At 48.1% G+C, this 12,455-nt stretch overlaps 1 protein-coding gene across 4 annotated transcripts in view; it reads left to right on the top strand.

Moving 5' to 3' along the window:
• The window catches only part of ZNF326 (zinc finger protein 326), a 79,271-nt gene that overhangs the window by 48,033 nt on the left and 18,783 nt on the right, over positions 1-12,455 (top strand). For all 4 annotated transcript variants that reach the window (XM_029617546.1, XM_029617547.1, XM_029617544.1 and 1 more), the window contains one exon: positions 8,563-8,710. In XM_029617546.1, coding sequence (XP_029473406.1) covers positions 8,563-8,710 — 148 coding nt within the window. The remainder of the gene's footprint in view (positions 1-8,562; positions 8,711-12,455) is intronic.

Here is a 12,455-nt window from a genome sequence, read left to right as displayed (position 1 = left end):
ATGTGACAGGGTATCCGTGCCATTGGCCAGCCCCTGTCATATGGAGGGAGCACTGGATGGCCCGTGCCATTTTTAAAGACCACCAGGTATCCGGGTTTTTTTTTTTTTGGCGGGGGGGAGGGGAAGCTAAGGGATTAGTTTTAAAGGGTTGGGGTGGGTTTTTTGTTTATCGGCTCAGGCGCAGCCGATAAACAAAACCACGATCGGCCGGATGAAAAAAAACAAAACAAAACACGATGTGAATCAGAACCAGAATCAGAACAGGATACCGTCATATGGTAAGGGCAAAGGGCCATCGGCGCCATTTTGATTAGTGGTAGCCGACACCCCGGGAGCGGGAGATCGCTCCCGGGACCCCCACTGGACCACAAGGTACCTGTAAAGTTTTTTGGGGGGGTCGGGAGGGTGGGGGAAGCTAAGGGATTAGTTTTAAAGGGTCGGAGTGGGTTTAGGGTTTTTTTTGTGTGCAGTTTTCCCCGCCCTCCCCAAAAACGATAAGAGAACCCCCATGAACAATTTCGTGGTGTTTTCCTATCATTTTGGGGGAGCCCCCGATTTCTGATGATTTTGAAAATATCGTACGATATTTTCAATCGTCTGAAGCCCGATTCACATCCCTAGTACATATTAAACAGTACTGAATTTTAAATTGTTTTCCTTTTATCTACTTTTGTTCAGACATGTAAATGTACAAATATTCTTTCATTAACAATATGGTGTGTTTGAACACTGTTAAAGCCATTTTGATCCCTCTGCCCAAAGTGTTGTCAATACCAAACTTGCTAGAGTTCACCTCTTCAGAGTTCTGCACTTTTTGCGCATAAGGCATTTTAACTATTTAGCCATTTTTTTCTGGAATGAAAAATCTTTAATGTTAAAATTAATTTCAGTGTTTTTATATAGCACCCTAAAATAAGGCACTTTACAGCAAATTACATTAGGTATAGTGAGCACCTATTGTAGAAAACTAAATGGGTAGATAAGGCAGTAGGAGATACAAATTGTTTAAACAAAATAAATTTTCTAGCATGTAGCCAGATGGACTCAGGACCAATGGGTATTGTGCTCTCCTGATAGTAGATGGGAGACTGACTCAGATTTCAAAGCGGACGCCAGCCTACATATACCCATGCAGCATGCTTAGCTCCTCAGTATTTCTCAGTCTCCCATAGCAGATGCGGGCACTATCCAAAAGTAAATGTTACACTATATTTTCAAGAAAGAGAGAGTGTCGCAAGGAGTGCCGCAAGGATCGGTGTTGGGATCGGTCCTGTTCAATATCTATGTGAGCGACATTGCGGACGGGATAGAAGGTAAGGTTTGTCTTTTTGCGGATGACACGGAAGATCTGCAACAGAGTGGACACACCGGAAGGAGTGGAGAGAATGAGACGGGGTTTAAAGAAGCTGGAAGAGTGGTTGAAGATATGGCAGCTGAGATTCAATGCCAAGAAGTGCAGAGTCGTGCAAATGGGGTGTGGAAATCGGAAGAACTGTATTCGATGGGGGGGTGAAGGGCTGATGTACACAGAGCAGGAGAGAGACCTTGGGGTGATATTGTTTCGCCAACTTCAGATTGTTAGACACTGTGAATAGGCGATAGCTAAAGCCAGAAGAATGCTGGGCTGCATAGAGAGAGGAATATAGAGTAGGAAAAGGGAAGTGATGATCCCCTTGTACAGGTCCTTGGTGAGGCCTCACTTGGAGTACTGCGCTCAGTTCTGGAGTCCGTATCTCCGAAGAGACAGAGACAGGATGGAGGTGGTCCAGAGAAGGGCGACCAAAAAGGTGGATGGTCTTCATCAAATGACTTATGAGGAGAGATTGAAGAATCTAAATATGTACACCCTGGAGGAAAGGAGGAGCAGAGGTGATATGATACAGACTTTCAGATACTTGAAAGGTTTTAATGATCCAAAGATAACGACAAAACTTTTCTGTTGGAAAAAAATCAGCAGAACCAGGGGTCACGATTTAAAACTCCAGGGAGGAAGACTCAGAACCAATGTCAGGAAGTATTTCTTCACGGAGAGGGTGGTGGATGCCTGGAATGACCTTCCAGAGGAAGTGGTGAAGACCAAAACTTTAAAGGACTTCAAAGGGGCGTGGGATAAACACTGGATCCATAAAGTCTAGAGGATGTGAATGAAGAGTGGGTGGCTCACGGGAACGACGGCTACTACCTGGTGATAATACCCTTATTCAATAAACATACACACAGTTAATGAGACTCCAACATTGCTCTAAGCTTCAGCGGCAATGAGGAAATGTGGAAAAAAGGATTTGCATTCACAAAAAGCGGGGAGTAGCTTGCTTGTTACGGCGGCTACTACCCCAAACCAAATAAGCCTGATACTTCACTTTCAATGCATATCCAGCATAGCTCTCTGCTTCAATGGCAGGGGGGAATGAAGAAAGGTGAATCTATATTCAGGCAACAATGAACAAGGATTGAATTACATAGTCTGGCTAAACAGATAAGCATGGGTGTAGCTTGCTTATTGCGGTGGTTAATACCCCTAACTAATTAAACTATTTCACTTAGATGCAGTTACTACACTGCTGTCTACATTAATGGTGGGGGTGGAAGGGAAATAGAATAAAAAAGGTTACTAAGAACCAAGAGAAACAGATAAGTATGTGAGAGGGAAAAAAAAAAGTGTGAAAGCTTGCTGGGCAGACTGGATGGGCCGTTTGGTCTTCTTCTGCCGTAATTTCTATGTTTCTATAAGAAACATAGAAATTTACCTTTTAAGAAGAGAGCCCTGCTTCTCCTGCGGTGAAACCTAACGGTCCCCTGAGTCGAGACTTTCCTGAGGTCGATTCAATATCTCTGAGGTGAGCCTTAGTCCGCTGTCTGATTCCCGGTGTGGACATAGCCCCCAGGGTGGCTGAAAGGTAGCGGGTGCAGATTCGAGCACGGTGGTGAAGGTATTCCCTCTTCCCCCGCAGCTGAAGACCACCCAGCACGCAACCAGTAAGCACCGAGACCAGGTAAGGTAGAAATCTTTTACTTCTAAGTCTCCAGTCTCCAAGGCTCGAACAGCTGTACCGACCTTCCTCAGAGGTTTAAGTCTGGTTGAGCAGCCTTCCTTTGGCTAGGCCCAGATCTGGTGGAAGGGTCTTTATACGTGGAGACCCTCTGGGGGGGGGGGGGGGGGGGTCGCCATCTTGTCGCCGGGGTCGTTGGCGCCATCTTCTCCCCTCGCCGTCGGTACATGCGGAGCAGGCCAGAAGCCCGAGGTCTCTAACTTGAGCACGTCGTAGAGATACATGCTGAACTGCACACACATCTGAGTTGTGCGCACAACTAGGCTGCGCGCATAACTGCCATGCGCACAAAGCCCGCTGCTCGCATGCACAACTTGTGCGCACATCCTGTGCATAACTTCTGTGCCCTCGATGCGCACAACTAAGAGCATCCATGCGCAAAACTCTCGCACGGACGAGTTTTTAAGCCCTACAGGTGCACAAACAATAGCACCTCTATCCAAGAAGGCCAAGGGACCCTTCCTTTGCCCAGCCTGCCACTTGAGCTGCGCAGCCTGAATTAGAATCCCTCCTGTGCCAGCAGTGCGAACAGAACCAGGGAGATCCAAATAAAGACCTCCCACAGTCAGGAGAGGGATCAGGAACCACTGATGATGGCACCCCGGATCTATGTCCAAGTCAGCGCCCCCACAGGAAACTTCCTCCGGAGCTACCACTCCAATCCCTCCTGGCATCAACATGGCCCCAGGAACCTTCTCCTGGGTGGAATTTTTCAAAGGGCTGCAAACCTTTGTCCAGGTGCAACCATCCTAACTGTCCACTTGTCTCAAATTCTGCCAGAAGCACAAGCCCTTCCCAGCACCTCCCGAGGCTCTTGAGACATGCCTTTCCTAACCAAGAGCATTCCGGATGGGTATCCAGACACCTTAGATGAGGAAACAGACTCCCTGGAAGAAGGGGAAATCCCCCCAGGGATGGAACCATACCGGACCATGCGCCGATTCTTCCACAAGGACTAATTACCATCCCTCGTGTCCCAAACTATGAAGACACTGGGGCTCCCAGGCACGGAACCTACATCGGAACCAAAAAAGAATCCCATGTTGGTGTACCTCCGTAAAGCCTCATGCTATTTTCCTATGTTGGAGCCCATCAAGGAACTGATTTGACCTGGAATGGAATCCTTCAGAGGCCAGTTTTAAAGGGGAACAGGCATTAGAAGCCCTATACCCGCCAAGGAACCTATACGCTTCCCTAAAGTGGACACTATGATCTGTGCTGTCTCAAAACGCACCACTATCCCTGAGGAGGGAGGAGTGGCACTGAAGGACGCCCAAGACAGAAGGCTGGAAGCCATCCTTTAGCAGTCCTTTGTTTCAGCAACGATGCTACAAATTGCCTCCTGCTAGGCCTTGGTGGCGTGTTCCTGTTTGATCCTCTCCAGAGATGCCACCCGGATAAGCGATGGAACCTGCAGTCTCCTTTCTCACCGATGCTACTGCAGACCTCGTGCACACATTGTCCAGGGGTGGCACCGCCGCAGCGGCGGCCAGAAGACAATTATGGCTCCGAAATTGGTCGGCTGACGTGACGTCCAAAGCAAACCTCACAAAAATGCCCTTTAAAGGATCTCTCCTGTTCGGGACCGAACTGGAGAAGTTAGACAACAAATGGGCGAATCTCCAGTACCCCAATTACCTGAAGACAGGAACAAAAGAACATATCAGTGCTCCTTCCCCAGAAAAACCAAGGGTAGAGGTTCGCAGCATTTTAAACCTTACAAGAACACACAGTCCCAAGCACCTCGTTCTTCGGGAAGGTCTCAGTCCTTTCGGAACAGGCACAGTAAGAGATGAGCAAGCTCAGGGGCAGGCTCCAGCTGTACCCCACAATGAGAAGATGCAGACCCATCCACAGGAAGAAGACATAGGGGGCAGAATTACCCTACCAAAGATGGGTCGAGGTAACATCGGACAAGTGGGTCCTAACTTCATTCGAGAGGAGTACTCCCTGGAATTCCAAAGCATCCCCCCAGACAAATTTGACATCACCGTGCCACTCCCACTCCAAGAGACTGGCAGTGGAAACCACACTAGCAAGACTACTCAGCCTGAAGACAATAGCTCCAGTGCCCAAGTCTCAACAAAGTACTAGCCACTATTCCATCTATTTTATCGTTCCCAAGAAAGAAGGAACATTCCGGCCTATCCTGGACCTCAAGGCAGTCAACCATTACCTGAAGGAACCACACTTCTGTATGGAAACCCTACGCTCAATTATAATGGCAGTACAACCGGGACATTTCTTAACCTCCCTGGACCTATCCGAAGCCTACCTTCACATCCCGGTCCATCAGGACCACCAGCGCTTCATGCGATTTGTGATACTGGGCAATCATTACCAACTTCGAGCGCTATTCTTAGGACTACCTACCACTCCCAAACCTTCACCAAAATTATGGTGGTAGTAGTGGCGGCACTAAAGAAAGGAGGAGTCCTGGTACATCCTTACTTGGGCGATTGGCTGATCAGAGCAGAGTCTCCGGGGGAGAGTTGTCACGTGACGACCAGAGTCAAGAAGCTACTACAAGAGCTCGGGCAGGTCATGAACACAGCCAAGATCTGCCTACAGCCCTCCCAGACACTAGAATATCTGAGAGTCTGGTTCAATACCAAGCACAACAAGGTCTGTCTAAACCCCCCCCCCCCCCCCCCCCCCCCCCCCCCCCCAAGGAAATTGATGGGTCAATTGCAAAACCTGTTGAACTCAGCTCGCCCAAGGTATGGGACTACCTTCAAGTCCTCGGCCTCGTGACATCAACTCTGGAAGTTGTCCTGTGGGCAAGGGCCCATATGCGACCACTACAATGTTCTCTACTGTCACGATGGAATCCAATTCGCCTCCAGCTACTGACAGGTTCGGCATCAGCTTCGATGGTGGCTACAGGAAGAGCACCTAAGCAGAGGCGTAAACCTATCCCCACCGAACTGGACCTTGCTCACCACGGACGTGAGTTTGTTCCATTGCCCCTGGGCTGTTAGCTAACAGTGAGCCCACTGTTAGCTAACAGCCCAGGGGCAATGGAACATAAACCACCTGGAAGTTCGAGCGGTCAGACTAGCCTGCCTGCGATTCAGCCACAGACTCTGAGGTGAGTCAGTCATGTCTGACAATGCAACGACCGTTGCCTACATCAACCGACAGGGAGGAACCAAGAGCCAGCAGGTGTCTCTAGAATAGACCCCCTCAAGGAGTGGGCGAAAATAAATCTACAAGGGATTTTGGCCTCCCACATCGCGGTTAAAGACATCTCTGCGGACTACCTCAGCAGAGGAAGCCTAGACCCGGGGGATTGGTCGCTGGTGGACACAGCCTTTCAGCTGATAGTAAATCAATGGGGTCTCCCAGCCATGGCTCTACTAGCAACTTGTCGCAATGCCCGGGTCCCCAGATTCTTCAGCCGCAGACGAGAACCACAATCTCAGGGAATCGACGCTCTAGTCCAGAACTGGTCAGAGGAAAGCCTCCTGCACGCCTTCCCACCCTGGCCACTACTGGGCAGGGTCATCCACAAGATAGAACACCACAGGGAGCCCCAGACTGGCCAAGAAGACCGTGGTACGCGGACATGCGAAGACTATTGGCGGGGAATCCTCTACATCTACCGCCATGCAGGGACTGATCTCTCATGAAGACCCGGCTTGATTCTCTCTTACGATATAGTCCTTGAGAGGATTAGCCTAAAGAAGCAAGGCTACTCAAAAGCCATGATTGACACCCTGCTTCGGGCACGCAAGTTCACCACATCTGTCTTACATACAGATCTTGAGAGTATTCGAAGCTTGGTGCGAAGATCGCGGTCTCCTCCCGAGGACCGCCAAGATTCCCACGATCCTAGAATTCCTACAGGACGGCATGCAGAAGTGGTTGCCCCTCATCTCCCTCAAGGTCCAAGTCGAAGCACTGGCCTATTTCAGGTCCGAAGTGGACGGCATCAGACTGTCAACTCATCCTGATGTGTCCCGCTTCCTGAAATGAGTCAAACAACTCCGACCACCACTAAAGTGGCCAGTGCCTCTATGGAACCTCAACCTTAGTACTAGACTTCCTAGCAGGGGAATCCTTCAGACCAAAAAGCGCCCTGTCTCTACATCTCTTGACCTTAAAGACAGTGTTCTTGATAGCAATATGCTCAACCAGGCGCATCTCCAAACTTCAAGCATTATCCTGTCGGGAACCGTTCCTCGGGTTCACCCCGAGCACCATACAGCTACGTACGGTACCATCCTTCCTTCGGAAAGTGGTTTCCTAGTTCCATATGAAGCAGACCATATCCTTACCATCACCAGATGAGCAGAGGGATTCAGAAGACTCACTCGTCCTCCACCACCTGAATGTTGGCAGAATCCTAGTCAGATACCTGAAGAGATCAGAATCCTTGTGCAAAACAGACCACCTGTTCGATCTTCACAGCGGGAAGAAACAAGGGGAAGCGGCATCGCAGACCACCATAGCCCACTGGATCAAAGAAGTCATTAATGCTGCCTACATAAAGGCAGGAAAACAATTAACTCTACAGGTCAAGGCTCATTCTACAAGTGCCCAAGCAGTCTCCTGAGCTGAAACCAAGATGCTGTCACCAGCTGAGATCTGTCGGGTGGCGACATGGTCCTCCCTACACACCTTCTCCAGGTTTTACCGCCTGGATGTTCAGGCCAGGGAGGATACAGCCTTCGCAAGGGCAGCACTAAATGGGCCACGGGCAGCCTCCTACCCGGTAGGGGAGTAGCTTTAGTACATCCCATTGGTCCTGAGTCCATCAGAGTACGCACTAGGAAATGGAGAAATTACTTACCTGATAATTTCGTTTTCCTTAGTGTCGACAGATGGACTCTGCATCCCGCCCACGGCTGCTCCAGAAACAGAGAACCTCTGATATCAGATCTCGAGACTGAGCAAGTACGGGTAAGCCACGGCCTACCTCTAGTTCAAGACACCAGCAGTTACCCAGGTGTCGGAGTTTGAGTACACTGGCGGTCTCCAGTCCAAGAGTTAAGCATGCTGCACGGGCATATGTAGGCTGATGTCGGCTTTGAAATCTGACTTAGTCTCCCATCTGCTATCAGGAGAGCTCAATACCCATTTGTCCTGAGTCCATCTGCCTACACTAAGGAAAACGAAATTATCAGGTAAGTAATTTCTCCAATAGTGACATTCAGTGTCAGTGCAAAAGCAGGATCTGAGCATTGATCTCTTTGTTCAGTCCATTAATTTAACCACTAAGCCGTACACTTCTTAAATTTGAGAATGTGAAGGCTGCTATTTTTGGTGTGTGTTATGAAAATTTAAACTTCCTGAAATGTTTTGGAACTCTTTTTATTAACAGATGTTATGTATATTTCATAGACATAAGTAATTTAATGCAGATTTCTGGTTTTTATATGTTTCTATGATATAGATATACAGTACTGTTATAATATTGCCACTTAGCTCTGATATATGTAGATTAAGTTTGACAGTTTGCAAAATATTTTCTATATCTATTTTCCTTTTCTTTTTTTTTGTCTCCTAGGATGGCATTCACTTGTTCATTTTGTAAATTCCGAACATTTGAAGAAAAAGACATTGAAGCTCATTTGGATGGTGATTCTCATCGAGCAACTTTAGATCATATTCAGAAGCAAACAAAATTTGACAAAGTAGTCATGGAATTTTTACACGTGAGTTGCCACGTTTAACAGCCCTAGCCATTATTGGCGTCCATAAAATCTCCATTTGAGTTTTCAAGACACAAGGGTCCCTTTTTTCGTGTCACGTAGAAAGTGTGCATTTGTTGCCAATCTTTGTGGTTATTTTTCTACTATTCTCAGATGTGCTATCTGTTTATTTAGTGATTTTTGTATACCGGCATTCATGTTGATACATATCACGTCGGTTTACAACATAAATCAAATGTTAGTTACCACATTTGCGTATAAAAGAAGGGTAACTTTTAAACGGTTCATCTAAAATACAAAATCTGTCTCAACATAACCTAAAATACAATAACAATGGATCCAAGAACATCTTAAAAATACAAATAAAACTATAGATCAAACACATCTTAAATACAAAATGTAACTTTAAAAGTATATCACTAAAAATTATAAATAAAAGAAATCAATCCTTGTTGTTAAAGGCTTGTTTAGAAAGGAAACACTTGCTGTGTTGGAAGGGTGTGAGCAACTGGGAAGTTGGAATGTGCATGCTTATTGTGCCTGTGCAACACTGGCTGGTTAGCACTGTGCCAGTTGCAGTCTTTTTCACCTGTCTTTATATTCTACAGTACATCTGTAGGATAGTAAACAGGAGTTGGAGAATAGCAGGTGGGCTGTTAGGTGGAAGCAGTTTTGCTGAAGCGGGTGGTGAGAGCTGATAGGCAGTATAGCAGCCATCTTGGACTGCTCCAAGGCTGCAGTGAAATGGGGATAGTAATTTACCTGATCAACAAATGTTGAATAATGTCAGAATTAGGATATGGATTTGTTCAGTTGTCATCAAGAAGGCTTGGTATCCTCTGCCATCTTTTTAGTGATACTAACTGGAGGCAGGGTGTCATGCTGTGTGTTGAAAATCTCCATCTTAAACCGGATCAGTCCAGACTGTGGGTTGAGCCTCCTTTCCAGCAGGTGGAGACAGACTAAAACTGAAAGGGTGTCCTACATGAGGACAGAGCCTATCCTGTAACCCTTCAGTATTTGTCTGTCTCCAGCAGGTGCATCAGCTCACCCTTCGGTCTCCTGATCTCTATCTATTTTCCTTTTTTTCCCTTGGATCAAACAGAGATTGGCTATCGTTGATTCTAAGAAAAGGCTGCAGACTAGACAAGTAGATTCTGTTTTTCTCCTGCTTTTAAAAATCACTCTTTAGGTCCAAGATTGGACGGAGGCTTACTTACACATCCCGATTCATCATGAGCATCAGAAGTACCTTCGCTTCCACATCCTGGACCAGCATTTTCAGTTCCAGGTGCTGCCATTGGGCCTAGCCTCCGCACCGCGCACTTTCACCAAGGTTATGGTGGTGGTGGCGGCGGCCGCCCTCCGAGAAGGAGTCCTGGTCCATCCTTACCTGGACGACTGGCTTGTGCGGGCCAAGTCTCTGTCGGCAGACAGTCGACCGGGTTCTTGCTCTCCTTACCTCTCTCGGGTGGATAGTGAATTTCCCCAAAAGCAACCTACAGCCTTCCCAGGTGTTGGAATTTCTGGGGGCTTGCTTCGATACCCGGGTCGGCAAGGTGTTCCTGCCACACGATCGGGCACTCAAGCTTATGGATCAAGTGCACAACCTTCTCTCGCTCCCGCTTCGTACGGCGTGGGACTATCTCCAGGTCCTGGGACCATGGCTTCCACTATTGACCTGGTTCCCTGGGCCTTTGCGCATATGCGACCATTACAGAAAGCTTTACTATCCCGCTGGCAGCCGGTGTTGGAACGGTTTCAAACGATTCTCCTGCTTTCGGCCTCTACCATCGCAGACATAGTGACGGCTATCGCTGCCACACCTTCTGTGGGGGATGCCCCTTCAGACTCCGCAGTGGATTATAGTTACTACGGATGCCAGTCTTTCCGGCTGGGGAGCAATCTGCCAGTCACAGACCACGCAGGGATACTAGTCCCCAGTCCACTCCTGCTGGCACATCAATTGCCTGGAGGCCCGGGCGGTCTGCCTGGCTCTCCCAAGTTTTTCTCCCTCTGCTCCACGGCAAGGCGGTGCGAGTCCTCTCTGACAGCTCCACCACGGTAACTTATATCAGTCGGCAGGGGGGCATCCGGAGTTGCCAGGTGGCCCTGGAAGCCAGCCGGCTCCTTGCTTGGGCGGAGCGTCACCTGGAGTGCCTCGCAGCCTCCCACATAGTGGACAAGGAGAATGTGGGCTGTTCAGCTTGGAAAAGAGACTGCTGAGGAGGGGATATGATAGATGATCTTTAAGATCATGAGAGGTCTTGAAAGAATAGACATGACTCGGTTATTTACACTTTTGAATAATAAAAGGACTAGGGGGCATTCCATGAAATTAGCAAGTAGCACATTTAAGACTAATCGGAGAAAATTTTTTCACTCCATGCACAATAAAGCTCTGGAATTTGTTGCAAGAGGATGTGGTTAGTGCAGTTAGTGTAGCTGGGTTCAAAAAAGGTTTGGATAAGTTCTTGGAGGAAAAGTCCATTAACGGCTATTAATCAAGTTTACTTAGGGAATAGCCACTGCTATTAATTGCATCGGTAGCATGGGATCTTCTTAGTGTTTGGATAATTGCCAGGATCTTGTGGCCTGGTTTGGCCTCTGTTGGAAACAAAATGCTGGGCTTGATGGACCCTTGGTCTGACCCAGCATGGCAATTTCTTATGTGCAAGCCGATTTTTCCTGAGTCACCAATGTCTCGATCCAGGTGAGTGGAGCTCTCAGACGGAGCGATGGATCTGATTATCAGTAGGTGGGGTCCCCCTCACCTGGACCTCATGGCAACCTTGAGCAATACGAAAGCCAACAGATTCTTCAGCCGCTGGAGGGAGCACTGTTCAGAGGGAGTGGATTCTCTGGCTCTTCCCCTGGCCCCATGACGTCGTCCTGTACGTGTTTCCTCCTTGGCCTCTCATGGGTAAAGTTCTCCGAAGAATAGAACTTCACAAGGGGCCGGTCATCCTGGTGCACCTGAATGGCCCCGCAGACCATGGTTCGCGGATCTGGTAAACCTGGCAACGGACGGGCCCCTTCGTCTCAGCCATCTCCCACGCCTGCTATGGCAGGGTCCCGTATTTTTCGACCAGGCGGATTGCTTTTGTCTAGCTGCCTGGCTTTTGAACAGAGAAGACTGAGAGAGGATTTAAGGAAGAAGTTATCTCCACCCTACTGTTCTGTTCGTACGTCTCACGTTGAATGTCAAAGTGGCCCCTAACCCCCTACACTAATACCTAAACCTCACCTCTAGGTACTAGGTGGGCCTCCCATAGGGATATACATACCTATCTAGGGAGAAGGCATTATGGCTAGTCTCTCTCGCGCTCTCTGTCCCACCCCCATGGATAGGGTGGTGCTCCGGGAGCTTCAAACTTAACACCTTAACGCTACTGAAAAAGGTGTAGCAAACATCTGCATTAAGTCCGTGCGATAGGGTGTCGCAAACTGGCAAACCCATGCCCACTCCCGCCCCTAACTCCTCCTCCTTTTTTGGATTTGCATCGCACCATACAATATGGTGCTATCACGTGCGTTAAAGCGTTTTCATATGCGTTAAGCCCTTAACGCATGCGAAAACGCCTTAGCACATTTTGATAAATGACCCCTCTGTTTGGTTGTTTGATTAAGCACAGGTTCTGTATCCATTTGGGGATTGAGCCGGTCTGCGGTTGTTAGGTTACTGTATATAGTTCGTTTGGGTGTTATGTGATTTAGTCTGCTTTGACATTAAGTAATACTGCCATAT

The sequence above is a fragment of the Rhinatrema bivittatum genome, chromosome 10 (genome assembly GCF_901001135.1).
Source record: "Rhinatrema bivittatum chromosome 10, aRhiBiv1.1, whole genome shotgun sequence".
In the NCBI taxonomy this organism is placed as follows: Eukaryota; Metazoa; Chordata; class Amphibia; order Gymnophiona; family Rhinatrematidae; genus Rhinatrema; species Rhinatrema bivittatum.
This window is presented reverse-complemented; position numbering and strand designations above follow the sequence as displayed.